General features: G+C 34.6%; 1 protein-coding gene across 1 annotated transcript in view; it reads left to right on the forward strand.

Moving 5' to 3' along the window:
• Positions 1-34: 34 nt before the first annotated feature.
• Pibf1 (progesterone immunomodulatory binding factor 1) overlaps positions 35-13,676 on the forward strand; it is a 239,713-nt gene continuing 226,071 nt past the window's right edge. The window contains exons 1-5 of the mRNA XM_026398092.2: positions 35-247; positions 1,333-1,623; positions 8,295-8,395; positions 11,252-11,450; positions 13,024-13,143. Of these exons, the coding sequence (XP_026253877.1) occupies positions 1,372-1,623; positions 8,295-8,395; positions 11,252-11,450; positions 13,024-13,143 (672 nt within the window). The 5' untranslated portion in view covers positions 35-247; positions 1,333-1,371. The remainder of the gene's footprint in view (positions 248-1,332; positions 1,624-8,294; positions 8,396-11,251; positions 11,451-13,023; positions 13,144-13,676) is intronic.

Genomic DNA, 13,676 nt, shown 5'->3' on the forward strand with positions numbered 1-13,676 from the left:
CCAGACTGCCTCGCTTCCCGCGCCCAGGGTACCTGGCTGGTCGGGTTCCGGTGTCGTGGGCCCTTGCATACCGCCTCTTCTTCCGTCCTCCTTTGCTCGTGGTAGTGGTTGTCTTGGTTACGGCGCCTAACGGTCCCCGGCGATTCCTTTTTGTGGGGTTGCACCCTGAGCTGCTGACTGAAGGAGCCTTCGGTTCCTGGAAGAGTCGGGGTGGTGGCAGGTCCACCCGTGCATTGACGCTTTTGAGGTATCTTGCAATTACCAGTTTCCCTTTCTTCCCTGAGTGGGGCAAGGAATTCTCCGAGGTTGCCAAGTTTGGCTTACTCATCACTCCAAATGGTCCGGGCAGTCTTGGGCTCTGAACCTTTGTAATTCAGAAGAGGATTTGCCTTTGATTTTTACCTTTCTCTACCCCCTTCCTTTTAAAGAGGAGGAAGGAGGCCGATCTTAGTGTTTCCCCTCCACACACCTCTTTCCTAATCCGGCTTAGAAAACCTGAAATATACAATATCATAAATAATTTATTTTATCCTGTAATATTTAAAGATGAAACTGGCTAAAATTTCTTGCAAAAAGGTAAGACATTCTACTTAGAATTTTCTCTTCTATTAGTTCTACGAATTTTTCTCTTCTACTCTTGTTTTCATTCTGGGATCTAGCTTGTTTATCTAAAATGTTTTTTTCTCATTGTTTCCCCATTTAGAAACTCTTCAGTCTTGCTTCGTTGCCTGTAGAATAAAATCCAAACGCAATATGACATTTAAGTCAGCAGTCTTGATTTTTTAGGGTGCATGGAGTAGGGGCGAATCACTGTTCAAATTCACGGATTGGCTAGAACTGCACTACCACTGTCTTCTGCTGCTGTTCACACTTCTTCCACCTCTATTCCCACCTAATGCCTGCATGATTTCCCTTTTATACTACTCCTGTCCAAATTCTTCAAAATTTTAAGTCCTATATCTGTATAATCTTACCTGACCAACTCAGAAGTGATTCTGTTAGAGGGACAGTTCTTCTTCTCTTTGAGATTGTGCTGCTTTTAATGGGTGCATATTGGGGTACTAATGGACTTCATTTTGTACATTTCTTTGTTTCCTCAGAATAGGATTCTTGCCGCAGGATTTTTTTTTCATTTATTAATCAAAGAGCTGAATTCACAGTAGGATTTACTCTGTGTTTGATTTAGCAGTAATTTACTGTAGTGCTCTGTCTTAAATTTGGGATCTAACAAATTGCTTAATTATTTGGGGAATTCTTAGTACCTCATTAATGCTCTCTACTTTCTATTAATGTTTTGGTATATTTAAATTTTTGTTTGTTTTTAATCTACAGAAGATTAAATTAGGAGAGAAAACTGGCCCATAATAAAAGATGTCTCGAAAACTTCCTACGGAGCTCAAAAAAATAAATATCTCCAGTTCTCTGGAATCTGAAGATATTAGCTTAGAAACAACAATTCCTACAGATGATATTTCCTCGTCAGAAGAGCGAGAGGGTAAAATGAAAATAACCAGGCAGCTAATTCAACGCAAAGAACTACTTCATAATATTCAATTACTGAAAATAGAACTATCCCAGAAAAATATGATGATTGACAATTTGAAAGTCGATTATCTTACAAAGGTAAGACCGGGTGTACATTTTGTTATTTACATTCTTTATCATCTTTAAACTGCAGAAAAATAAAAAAGTTTATGTATGTTATCTGAACTTAAAAATGATACATTTATATTTCTTGTCCTAGACAGCCTTTTAATACTTTGAGTTTTGAATGATGGAGTGATTTAAATGTGAACAGAGATGAATTTACTTCTGTAGGCTCCATTTTTAAAATCTAGCAGTGTGAGTTTTATTTTCTTAGGTATAATTTCTACCTAAGTTGTTTCTGCTTCATTGACCATGACGTGACTAGTTGGATAGGAAGAGTCAAGATCATGATTATATTATTGAATCTGTATTGTCCTTGTCCTAGAAATTGAATTCTTTGTTCTCTTTTTTTGGTAGTTACTGAGACTTTCTGTTTGATAGTTACTATGTCATACAAGGAGTCATAAACTCATGTACCATAGTCTTTAGTAAGTGTTGTTTGCCATGCAAATAAGAATGTTCTAGTCCTTGGTTTTTGTCCTTTCTGCTTATTTACAAGTTCAAAGTTGTTTTTGTAAGACCTGGTAAAGTTTTCACTAGCCCTAGGAAATATACATTGATTTCAGAAAGATAAGAGACAGTTCTTTACTGTTACTATTTCTGTTTCCAAGAAAATCTTTTGTTTACAATGGTAAACCCTTCACCTTTGCTCCTGGTCCCAGCTCTTTCTACTCCTCCATTTTGTTGTTTCATTTATACCTTTCCTTGTTAATTCAGTCTTCCATTTTTAGTTCTTGTCTAGCTACACTAACATACTTTAGTGTCCTATCAGTAGAAATACTTCTTGACCATATGTCTGTAGTAAAATAAGGTGTCTCAAACCTTAAAATCTCGAAAAAGTAGAGAAGTAATTTAGGTAAGCTTTTTCTAAAATTAATATTTTAAATTTAATATTTAACACTTATTGAGTTTATTTTGTGCATAGACACTCTTCTGAGAGCTTTTTATTTGTGGTTTTATTTATGCCTCATAAATCCTTTGAAATATAGATTCTTTTGAGGGGATAGGGTCTTCTATAACCCATCTTATTAATGAGTCAATAAAATAAGTTAGACTAGTACTGTTACTTAGTGCCTTATAACATTTGAGCTGCTATAACAAAATACCAGAGGCTAGGTAGTTTATAAACAATAGTAATATATTTTGCCTAATTTGGGAAGCTGAAAAGTCCAAAATTAGGGTGTCCAGTGTAGTCCAGTTCTGTCCCTTTTCTGGGTTGCATACTTATTGCTGTGTCCTCACGTGGCAAAAGGGTAAGCTAGCTTTCAGAGGTATCTTACAAGGGCACTCATCACTCATGGAGCTCCACCCGTATAACCTAATCACCCCCCCTACAAAAACTCCACTTCTTAATAATATCACAATAGTGATTACGTTTCAATATCTGAATTTGGGGTGCAGACACACCTACTAAGCACACAGTATTGGTTGTTGTTATCCACTAAAATAGTATTCTCATTTTTTTACCCCCTCTATGTAATATATATAACTGAACCCCATTTTTCTCTTGATGAAACAAAGCCACAGAGTGGTTAATACATACCCAAGGCCATTCAGATAAAAGTGGTAGAACTAGACAGGATTCAAATCCTAGGAAGTCTAAAGCCCATACTCCACTAAAGTGAATCTCCAAACACTTCCTTTTATCTACACAGACGCCTACCCTTCTCTAGGTCGCTTGGTATGTTATCAGTGCATCCACTGGTTTCCTGTCCTTAATAGTTTACTCCTATTGCTTTTACTTCAGATACACTCCCACAGTGCTATTGGCTCTTATATTCCTCTCTCTCAAGATTTCCTTTAGTACACCTCATTGAAAAAGCCTGAGTTAATATCCCATTTATTAATCTATCCACTCAATCAACAAATATTTCATTAAGTGACATATCCACAATTATATTTTATTTGGTTAATTCTTTTATGTGTTTTCAATTTATATTGTACTTGGTTTTAAATAGCTTTTCTTGTTTTGGGGTTTTTTGTTGGGGGGGTTGTTTGGGGGTTTTGGGTTTTGTTTGTTTGTTTAATTTTGAGACGGGGTATTGCTAACGTGCTGAGACTGTCTTTGAACTTGTGATCCTCCTGCGTCAGTCTTCCATACTCCTGGGATTGTAGGTGGGGGCACTGTGCCCCTCAGTTGCTCTTATTTTTTTTTTTTTTTATGTGTTACACTATAGAAATGGTGACTGATTCATGAGAGACTGTCTAGTTAACAGCCAAAATTTTAGGTATACATAGTTAGGGATTCAGTTCCATCGTTACCAGTTTCCTGGGGCAAATTCCTTAACTTTTTCATTCCTTGATGTTCTGTAAAATTATAATAGTATTTACATCACAGAATTGTCTTGAGGATTAAATTAATCAACATGTGTTAGCTCTTAGGCACCTGGTATATGATAAAAACACATTATGATTGTAAATAATGTAACTATCTGTAGCTTCATTATTGGGCACTTTATTAATATTCTTGTGCCTCCACAGTTCTTGATATAGTTTTTGGTGGTAGTTTTCTAGTTGGACTACAAATGTACAAGACTACGTTAGTTATATTCCTAAATGTATGACACATAATAGTCATTAATCATAACAATTCATTATTTTTAAAATATATTTACTTTTGTTTCAATATCTATTTATTTATTTTTGCAAATCAAGCCCAATGCCTTGCACATGCTAGACAAGCACTCCCCCTCTGAGCCACACCCCAGCCTTATTTAGCTATTTTAAAAATCATCTGAATTACTATACGCCCATCTGCTACTTAGCTTCTAACTCTTAACATAATTCTCTGTATGTACCAGTCCATTCACGCACAGTATGAGGCACACAGATTGCCTCCAACTTTTTGCTACCTCAGTGCATGATTTTCTTTCTTTATGGGATCTGAAAATAAGTAATTTAAGCCTGGTATGATTATTCTTTGACATTATTAGGAACCCAAGTGCCTTTTAATCTTCTGCTCAGCTATTTTTTAGCATATGATATTCCACCTCAAAATCTTAAGATGGTTGATCTGCCTCCAGTGTTGTATACAGTTACAGGGAGTAATGAGGAAAATGGTGATGGGAAAAGGGGGAATGTGCCAATGAATCAGTCCTCTCTAAAGAGCATTCCTAGAAGTAGAAGTTCAAGCCAATTATCTCAGTTGACTAGAACTGTATAGCATTGACCACCCTTGCCTGCAAAGGATTGGAAGCTAGGAAGTGTGAGTTTTTAACTGGACTTATTGTATTAACTAATAAAAATCCATAGTTAAGTCAGAAAGAAGGAAGATAATATTGGAAGGCAAGTCATGATTTTTTTCTTCTACTCATGAAGGTCTTTTATTTTGACTTAGAAAACATGTGAATCTTAACATATGCCACAGCATTACAAATGTTTGACTTTATTACAGCTTGTTACTTATAGTTCTTTTGATCTTGTTACTTATTCTGATTTGCTTTCTCTATCTAAAAATAGAAACAAAGGATCTAAGAAAAACTTAAAAGCATCTATGCCTAGATCAGTGAGAATGAGGTCAGAGAGAACTTAGAAAGGTAGCTAGCTGCCCAGGCTAAACTGATAGTCGAAAATTGTTAGCTTTTCACTTTATCCCCATTCGTTGCCACCTACATCCACTTCTTTATTTCTTTATTCTTCTTGCCTATCAGTTTTCAAATGCAGAAACTGGTTTTGTTTATATCTTGTTAGAAGTTTGTGGGTTCCTTATTACTTAGAAAATGAAAGGATGCAGTTTGTCACTAAGTTAAGGAATTTAATTTAGAAGTTAGTTAAAATTGTAAAAGTTGTAATTCTGAAAAAATAGAATTCTTTCCTAGTGGTAATGTATATCCTTGATTTGCAACATAGTAATTATGAGGAATATGGTTATTTTGTATTTTTTTAAGCAGTCTTGAGACAGGATGCTGGGAATGTAGCAATAACGGTTCTTTTTTATGAAGATTGCATCTGCAAACTTACTCTGTAACTGCTAGACAGTAAGAATTTTCTGCTTTTTGCTCTATATAAGGTCTGTCACATTTTCTTCCTTGTTCTTGCCTTTTGTTTTTCTGTTTTGTTTTTCTTTTTTTTTTTTCTAGACCTTTTAAACTATAAATCCTATTCTTAGTTCACAGGACACACAGAAATAAGACAAGAGCTGGATTTGACCCATGGCCATTGTTTGTTTAGGTTATGTAGTCAGAAAAGTTATTGGTAGATTTTAGGCAGGTGGTATTACATGTCCTGATTTTTTTATTCAGAATGGCACAAAAGTAATAGAACAGATAAGGCAGAAGGAGATGGCAGGGAATTGTCGTAAGGCTGGTGAGTTTCTGCTTCAACTAGAACCATTTATTGAGAAATGGAAGAGGTGGGAAGAAACTGATATGGGAATGAAATGTAAGTTCTCTTTAGAACACATTAAGTTTTAGCTTCTCATTAGATACCCAAATGGAATTGACTATTAGAGTCTAGGGGAGGGTCCATGACTATTTATCTACTTATGAAATATACATCAGCATACAGATGGCATGTAAAGCCATGGAATTGAATGTCACTGCTTTAGAGGGCCAAGTCAAGGGGCTGTCCTACATTTAGAAATGAGGCAGAGAAGAGAATCCAGCAAAGGAGCTTGAGGAGTATAAGAGTATCCAGTATAATTAGAAGACAACCAGAAGAAGAAGTGTCATGGAAGCTAAACAAGAGAGGTCAGCTTTGTATGGTCATTCTGTCAAGTAAGATAAACATGCCATTGAGCTGAGTATTTTGGACTTTGATAAGCATAGTTTTACTGTGGCCAGATACAGTGGTGCACACCTGTGATCCCAGCTACTTGGGAGGCTGAAGCAGGAAGATCACAAGTTTAAGGTCAGCATTGTCAGCGAGACCCTCTCGCAAAATAAAAACTAAAAAGTGTGGGAGATGTGGCACATAGATGTAGAGTGTCCCTGGGTTCAATCTGTAGTACCACAAAGCAAACAAACAAAAGAATTTAGTGTCACTGGAATAGGATGGGACAAAAATTGTATGGAAGTTTTACACTGAAGGGGAGCAGAAAAATGATACTGGAGTGAAGGTGTGGTGTGATGAAGAGAGCATTATTTGTTGTTTTGTTGGTATTTGCTTAATAATAAGAATGATCCAGTAGAGAAGAGGAATTTGATGTTGCAAGAGGGATTTACTTGAATATACTAGGGACTGTCAAATTCATCTATTTTATTTTTTTAAAAATATTTATTTTTTAGGTGTAGATGGACACAACACAATGCCTTTATTTTTATGTGGTGCTGAGTATTGAACCCAGGTCCTGCTGTGCTAGGCGAGCGCTGTACCACTGAGCCACAATCCCAGTCCACAAATTCATCTATTTTAAAGGGCAAAAAAGAATTGCCTGGGTTGAATGGGAGGAATAAAGAGTTTTATAAATAGACTAAGAATAAAATCCTAGGGAATGTAAGTTTAAGGGAAACACAATATAAATGGAAAGCATTTATTTTGGCTGTAACAGCTTTCCTTTAAGCTAGTGACAAAAGAAGTGGTTAAGAAGGGTCAGATCAAGAAAGACTACTGTATTAACCACAGAATTTAGAATTTTTTTAATATATTTTTTTAATTGTAGTTGGACACAATACGTTTATTTTTATTTATTTATTTTTATGTGGTGTTGAAGATCGAACTCAGAGCCTTGCATGTGCTAGGCAAATGCTCTACCACTGAGCCACAACCCCAGCTCCAAAATTTAGAATTTTTTATTAAGATAGGCTCTTTTGAAGAATTTAAAAATGGGAAAGTAAATTTTAAATTATTTTATTAGAGCATTATATTTATACATGGTATTTGGGTTCCTTTTGATATATTTTACATAAAAGGAATCTGATTTCAATCCCCATTCCTCCTCTCCTTTCTCCCTCCTTTTTTCTGTCTATTCTGTTGTTCTTCCTTTCACACCTTTATTTATTTGTTTTTTATTGGTACTTTCTACATATGCATGAAAGAGATAATTCCTTTGTTGCATTTATATACACACATGACATGTTGGTTAGATTCAGGGAAAGTAAAATTTTGACATCATTTTAAAAAGGTAATATAAAGGAAGATAGATGGGAAAGTTGGTAAAACTGTAGGCAGGGAAGCCAATGAAGAATTACAGTAGCCTAGGCAAGCATATCAAACAGAATGTATATTTATTTATTTATTTATTATTTTTACTTTGGACGCTAGGGAGATTCAGCAAATATAGAATTGGGTAAGGTCAGCTATCCATTTTGTTTTGAATATTCATTGCCTCACCCATGTCCTAGTCAATTGAAGATGTATAGTAGCCAGATTAATGGATCTGAAATACAAATGTTGGATCTGACCTAGAAATAATAACTAGGCAAGATAGCAGCATGAATTCCCAGTTGTCAATGAGCTGCTCAGTTAGGAAGCTTGGGTTAAGATGAAAACAATAGTCTTATGATAGTCTGGCGGAAAGCCATATGCCACTCAACCATTTCAAACCATAGTATGAGCAGACTTTGCAGTCTGTAGATACAAACCATTATAAAAGAAACCCTCTATTCATTTTTATTGTGTTTCTTTTAAAAGTTTTTAATTTTTTTTTCAAATTGAAGGTTTTTCTGTATGATAAATTTGAAAATTGAACACCTTATTCTCTTTTTAAGATTGAAGAATTAGAGGAGAAACTGAATGATGCACTTCACCAGAAGCAGCTACTTACTTTGAGATTAGACAACCAATTGACTTTTCAACAGAAGGATGCCAGGTAAAAAAAAGTTTTAAAAACAACAATATCTGTTTAGTAACTAAAAGTAATCTTATTTCCTGTATGCACATGTTATAAGCTAATATAGAGAAATTTTAAGTAAGTGATGATAATAATTTTCACATCAACACCAAAAAATAGGTTATTTGATATAGCAATATAAAAAATATAAAAAGTCAAAATTCAACGTTTCATTCAACTAACATTGAGCAGTGTAAGTGAACCATTAAAAGACAAAGGAGGCTATCTAAAAGAACCACCACTTGACTAGCTGTCTAGATTAAATTTTCTTCATGGATTGTTGGAGCTTTCTGCGTACTTTCTCCAGTTCAATTGTGTTCTTATCAAGATCCCACTGTTTGCTCTCAAATATGTCTATACCAATTATGCTCATGTAATTGATTCAAAGTTATATAAACAATTGAATATGAATGTGAAAAAGTGACAAAAGTATCAAATTAAGTATCAGTAAAACAAGTTTAAAGATTAGGGGCAAAAAAATAAAACAAATCTATGAAAAGTATCTTCTCAGATTTCTCTGACTATTTTTTAATATAGAAATAAAAGTATACCTTTGTATTCAAAACATCTGGACCTCTGTAAAAATTGTGGCAAATGAATGTTTTTTTTTCTATGTTTTAATTAGAAGTGTGTAAAGTAGATATCTTTCTGTTAAAAAATTCACTATTTAATCTATTTCCTAAAAAGCAGTGTGGCAGTTATTAGCTACTAACACATTAGATCTAAAACCTCAATATACATCAGAAATACCTGGAAGGCTTATTTAAAAAGATTACTGGGTTTAGTCCTCAGAGATTCTGATTTGGATTGGGTCTGGGAATGTGCATTTCTGCCAGTTTCCCAGGTGATGCTGGTACTATTAGGACAAAACTTTGTTAGACTTTTTTCAGATTAAATGGTCCTGAAAGGGCAGTTGGGAAGCTATTTCTGTGGATTCTGTAATAAGTAGTTGGATTCTGAATATATTTTGAAGGTAGAGCTGATAAAATGTCCTGAAGAGTCAAGGATTACACCAACATTTTTAGCCTGTATAAATAAAAAGATGAAGTTGCTGTCAGCACTGATGGAAGAAGTCATAGTGGATGGGTTTGTGAGTAGAGTCGAAGTTCAGTTAGGTACATGTTGAGTTAAAGTTGTCTTGTTAGAAATCCGTGTGGAGGTATATGAAAAATCTGGTCTGTAAGAACAAATCTAGGAGTCATTAGGATATAGCCCATATTTGAGTCATTAGGCTACATGAATTCCCAAAGGGAGATTATAAACAGAGGTCTAAGTGCTCCAACAGGACGACAAAGGAAATTGAGAAGATGCCATAGTAAAAGGAGAGAAACACAAAGAACGTGTTGTGTCTATAAGGCCAGGGAAAGAAAGTTTATCAAGAAAGATCAAATGTGTCAACTGCTATTGTTAGATCATGGATAAAAAGAACTAAGAATTGGTCTTTGGCAATCTATCATTGAGATTTAAGTAAAGGGTAAAAACCCAATTGGCGTGGGTTTAAGAGGTAAAGAATTGAGAACTTAGACAACAAAAATAACTTTTGACCAGGAGAGAACAAATAAAAGGAAAAGTGAAATGGTGTCGAGTTTTTTTTTATTTGTTCATTTGTTTTAAGATGAGAAAAATAATAGCATGTTTGTTAATGGGAGGTGAAATCAGATTGTGTTTTCTTGCTTTAAAATCTTTGGGTAGACGAGAATAATAATGGCTTCTATGCATGTTCTTTTTTTATTTTATATTTTTTAGTTATACATGACAGCAGAATGTATTTTGACATATAATACATACATAGAATGTACACACATCAATCATATTGTATATTCTATTCTGCTGCCCTTCCTATCCTCCCTACTCCTCCCCCCTCTCCCATCCTTTCTCTCTATCCAATCTAATGTGACACACTTTTTTTTCCTTTTTCTCATTACAACATCATATATGTATTTTGTATAACAATGAGGTTCTCCTTCCATCTTCTGTGCAACTCCCCTTCTCTCTCTTTTTCCCTCCCACCTCTCTTCCCTATTTAATGGTAATCTTCTTCTCATTCTCTTCCTCCCTATCCCGTTTTGAGTCACCTCCCTTATATCAGAGAAGACATTCGGCATTTGTTTTTTAGGGATTGGCTAACTTAGCATAATCTGCTCTAATGCCGTCCATTTTCTATGCATGTTTTTTGAGAATGGAGAGTATCTGCAGATTAGTCTCATTGGTTGAATGACTACTTTATGGTGGTTCTTTGTTGCCATCTTAAAAGAGATATTCCTTGAAGTTCCAGGATAAAAGAGAAATGAAAATGAACTTAATAAGGAGAATCCAAAGCAGGTATAAAAGACTTAAAACTTAAGCAGAGGAAATATATAATTTTATGATTTGAATTTTTAGAATTATTCTTTAACAATATCAATTCCCTAATAGCTTATGTGGCTAGACATTTGTTAATTAGTATGGAAGTCAATTTTATGTGTAACTGGTTAAGTAAATACACTTCTAGTTGTAGACAAGAACAAATTGGGCAGCTGTGTACAGTGTTGCATGCTTATAATTCCTGAAGACTGGGAGGCCAAGTCAGAAGAATCATAAGTTCAGCAACTTAGCAAGACCCTGTTTCAAAATTAAAAAAAAAAAAAAGAAAAAGAGGAAGAAGGGGTAGGGATAGGATTGAAGCTCAGTGGTAAAGAGCCAGTGAATTAATCCCCAGTATCCCCCAGCGCAAAAAAAAGAGAGAGAATATTATTGGACTTCTCATTTCCTAATTTTATGTTATTATAGAGAACTTTGAGAAAGTCAAATTGCAAAGATTTTTTAAAGCTTGCCATAAATTCTCTCCTAATGTAGAAAATACCAAGAACTAATGAAACAAGAAATGGAAACCATTTTATTGAGGCAGAAGCAACTAGAAGAGACAAATCATCAGCTAAGAGAGAAAGCTGGAGATATTCGTCGAAACCTACGTGATTTTGAGTTGACAGAAGAGCAATACACGAAGCTAAAAACTTTTCCTGAAGATCAGCTTTCCATTCCTGAATATGTATCTGTAAGTGTTAAGTTTGCTGTTTATGTAGTAGTCATTAATATTGAAGTATAGAGCTGATAAATTATATTAGGGTCCTGATCTGAAAATGGTGAGTGGTGTTCAGATCATCGAATTTTAAAGGTCTTTGACCATTGGTCTTTAAAGGCTAGCAATAAATAGGGCTCTGAAGTTATGGGCTACTTAGTCCACAGAAATGAATTATTTTATCATAAGTGATGGTTTATAATATTCTCACATGAAAAATTATGGAGGTGAGCCACAGATTAGTTGTTGCCCAGGGTTTGTTAGGGATAGTGGGGGAGAATGGAGTTGGTGTGATTATAAGGTGAAGGATAAGAACTCTGTGGTAACAAGAATAATTCAAAATCTTTGTTGTGGTTTTATATAACCCTATAATTAGAATTAGTCTGTGACAGTGATCTAAAATTGTTTGGTATCAACATCCCTTTATCAGTATTTGCCATATTAGAAATTAAACCTGACAAATTTTTTTATATACAAGAATATAGAACCAGGTGTGATGCACAAGCCTGTATTCCCAGCTACTAGGGAGACTAAGGCAGAAAGATTGCTTAACTCCCAGAGTTTAAGGCCAGCCTGGGCAACATAATGGAATCCTGTCTCCAAAAAAAAAAGTGTGTGTGTGTGTGTCTGTGTGTTTACGTGTGTGCACACAATCCATTAACTGTACAAGCTTCGATGTCATTTATTGAGAAGTTTCAGATTATATACTTGTATAATAAATCATCACTAATTACTTTCTCCTAACTTACTAATTGGCTTCTGAGTCTTATAGGACCTTTACGATAAAACACTTTGCTGAGTTAGGGCAGGCCAATTCCCCTGAGAAAGTTAGGAGTGGAAGTAATCGTATCAAAAATACCTCCTGATTCATCCTACTTATCCCTTGCACTGTAGTGGCAGCAGTAAACAGAGCTTTGCCAAGGACCTGGAAGAGCAAAGGATAGCACTGGGGGTGTGGTTTAGTGGTAAAGTGTTTTTTAGCATGTGTGAGGCCTTGGGTTCAATTCCCAGCACCACACACATACAAAAAGAATAGAGACTATCTCTTCATCAATTATTTATTGTTTATCATATATTTAGACATTTCAAGAACCCAAGTGAATGTCTGAAACCTTAAATAGTACTGTTTTATCAAGTATGCAGTTTTTTTCTATAAATGCATACCTGTGGTAAAATTGAACAATTATTAATTTAAAATTAATTATTAATTTTAAAAATTAATTTATTTTAAATTTTTGTTGTTGTCAATGGACCTTCATTTTTATTTATTTGTATGTGGTGCTGGGAATCGAACCCAGTGCCTCACACATGCTAGGCAAGTGCTCTACCACTGAGCCATAACCCCAGCCTGGTAGTATTTATTTTTATAGAAATTATTAAAATTTATGATTGTTTCTGGAATATTTTCAGACAACAGTTAATGGTAGGTAAAGGGAACTATGTAAAGTTAAAATATAGATAAAGGTGGACTACTGTATTGTAAATTAGCAAATTTTAATTGTAATTTGGAAAGACTTCTTATTAATTTTGGGTTTTTCTTTTTTTTAAGATTCGTTTCTATGAACTAGTAAATCCGTTAAGAAAGGAAATTTATGAACTACATGTGAAAAAGAATGACCTATCAGAAGAATTAAGTACAAATAAAGTCCAATTGAAGCAATTGACAGAGGTTTGTATGGTTTTGATTATTTGTGGAAGAAGTGATAACTTTTTCTATAAGGAGTTTGTCAAGATTTGTGGTAATATAAAAGTTGGTCATTGAAAAATGGCACTATGGAGTGCTGACTTCTGTGATTCTTCATAAATAGTAAGAACTAGGTTAAATTGGAAGCAGTCACCTTACAAATTGAGAAAATATGTCTATGATATTGATAGGTAATCCACAGTTTAGCATTTTGTTGTAACTGGTTTCATAATCAAATACCTTTGAAATCCTAAATATGGCCCATATCTGAAAATTGCTATGTGATTACTCAAATGAGATACATGCACACAAGAGTTTGCTTAATAATTTAAGTTTATTTCTGATGAAATTTTGGCAAGAAACAAGAAAGATAGGTGAAGGTATATGGGGAATCTTTTTGGTTCCATAAGTAAGAAAAAGGATGTTTCTCCTTTTTATTAGGGTGACTTATAAGCTCTGATTTTCCTAGGACTGTCCTCATTGTTCCTGATATACAGTATTAATAGCACCCAATTCAT

The sequence above is a fragment of the Urocitellus parryii genome, chromosome 2 (assembly GCF_045843805.1).
Source record: "Urocitellus parryii isolate mUroPar1 chromosome 2, mUroPar1.hap1, whole genome shotgun sequence".
NCBI lineage: Eukaryota > Metazoa > Chordata > Mammalia > Rodentia > Sciuridae > Urocitellus > Urocitellus parryii.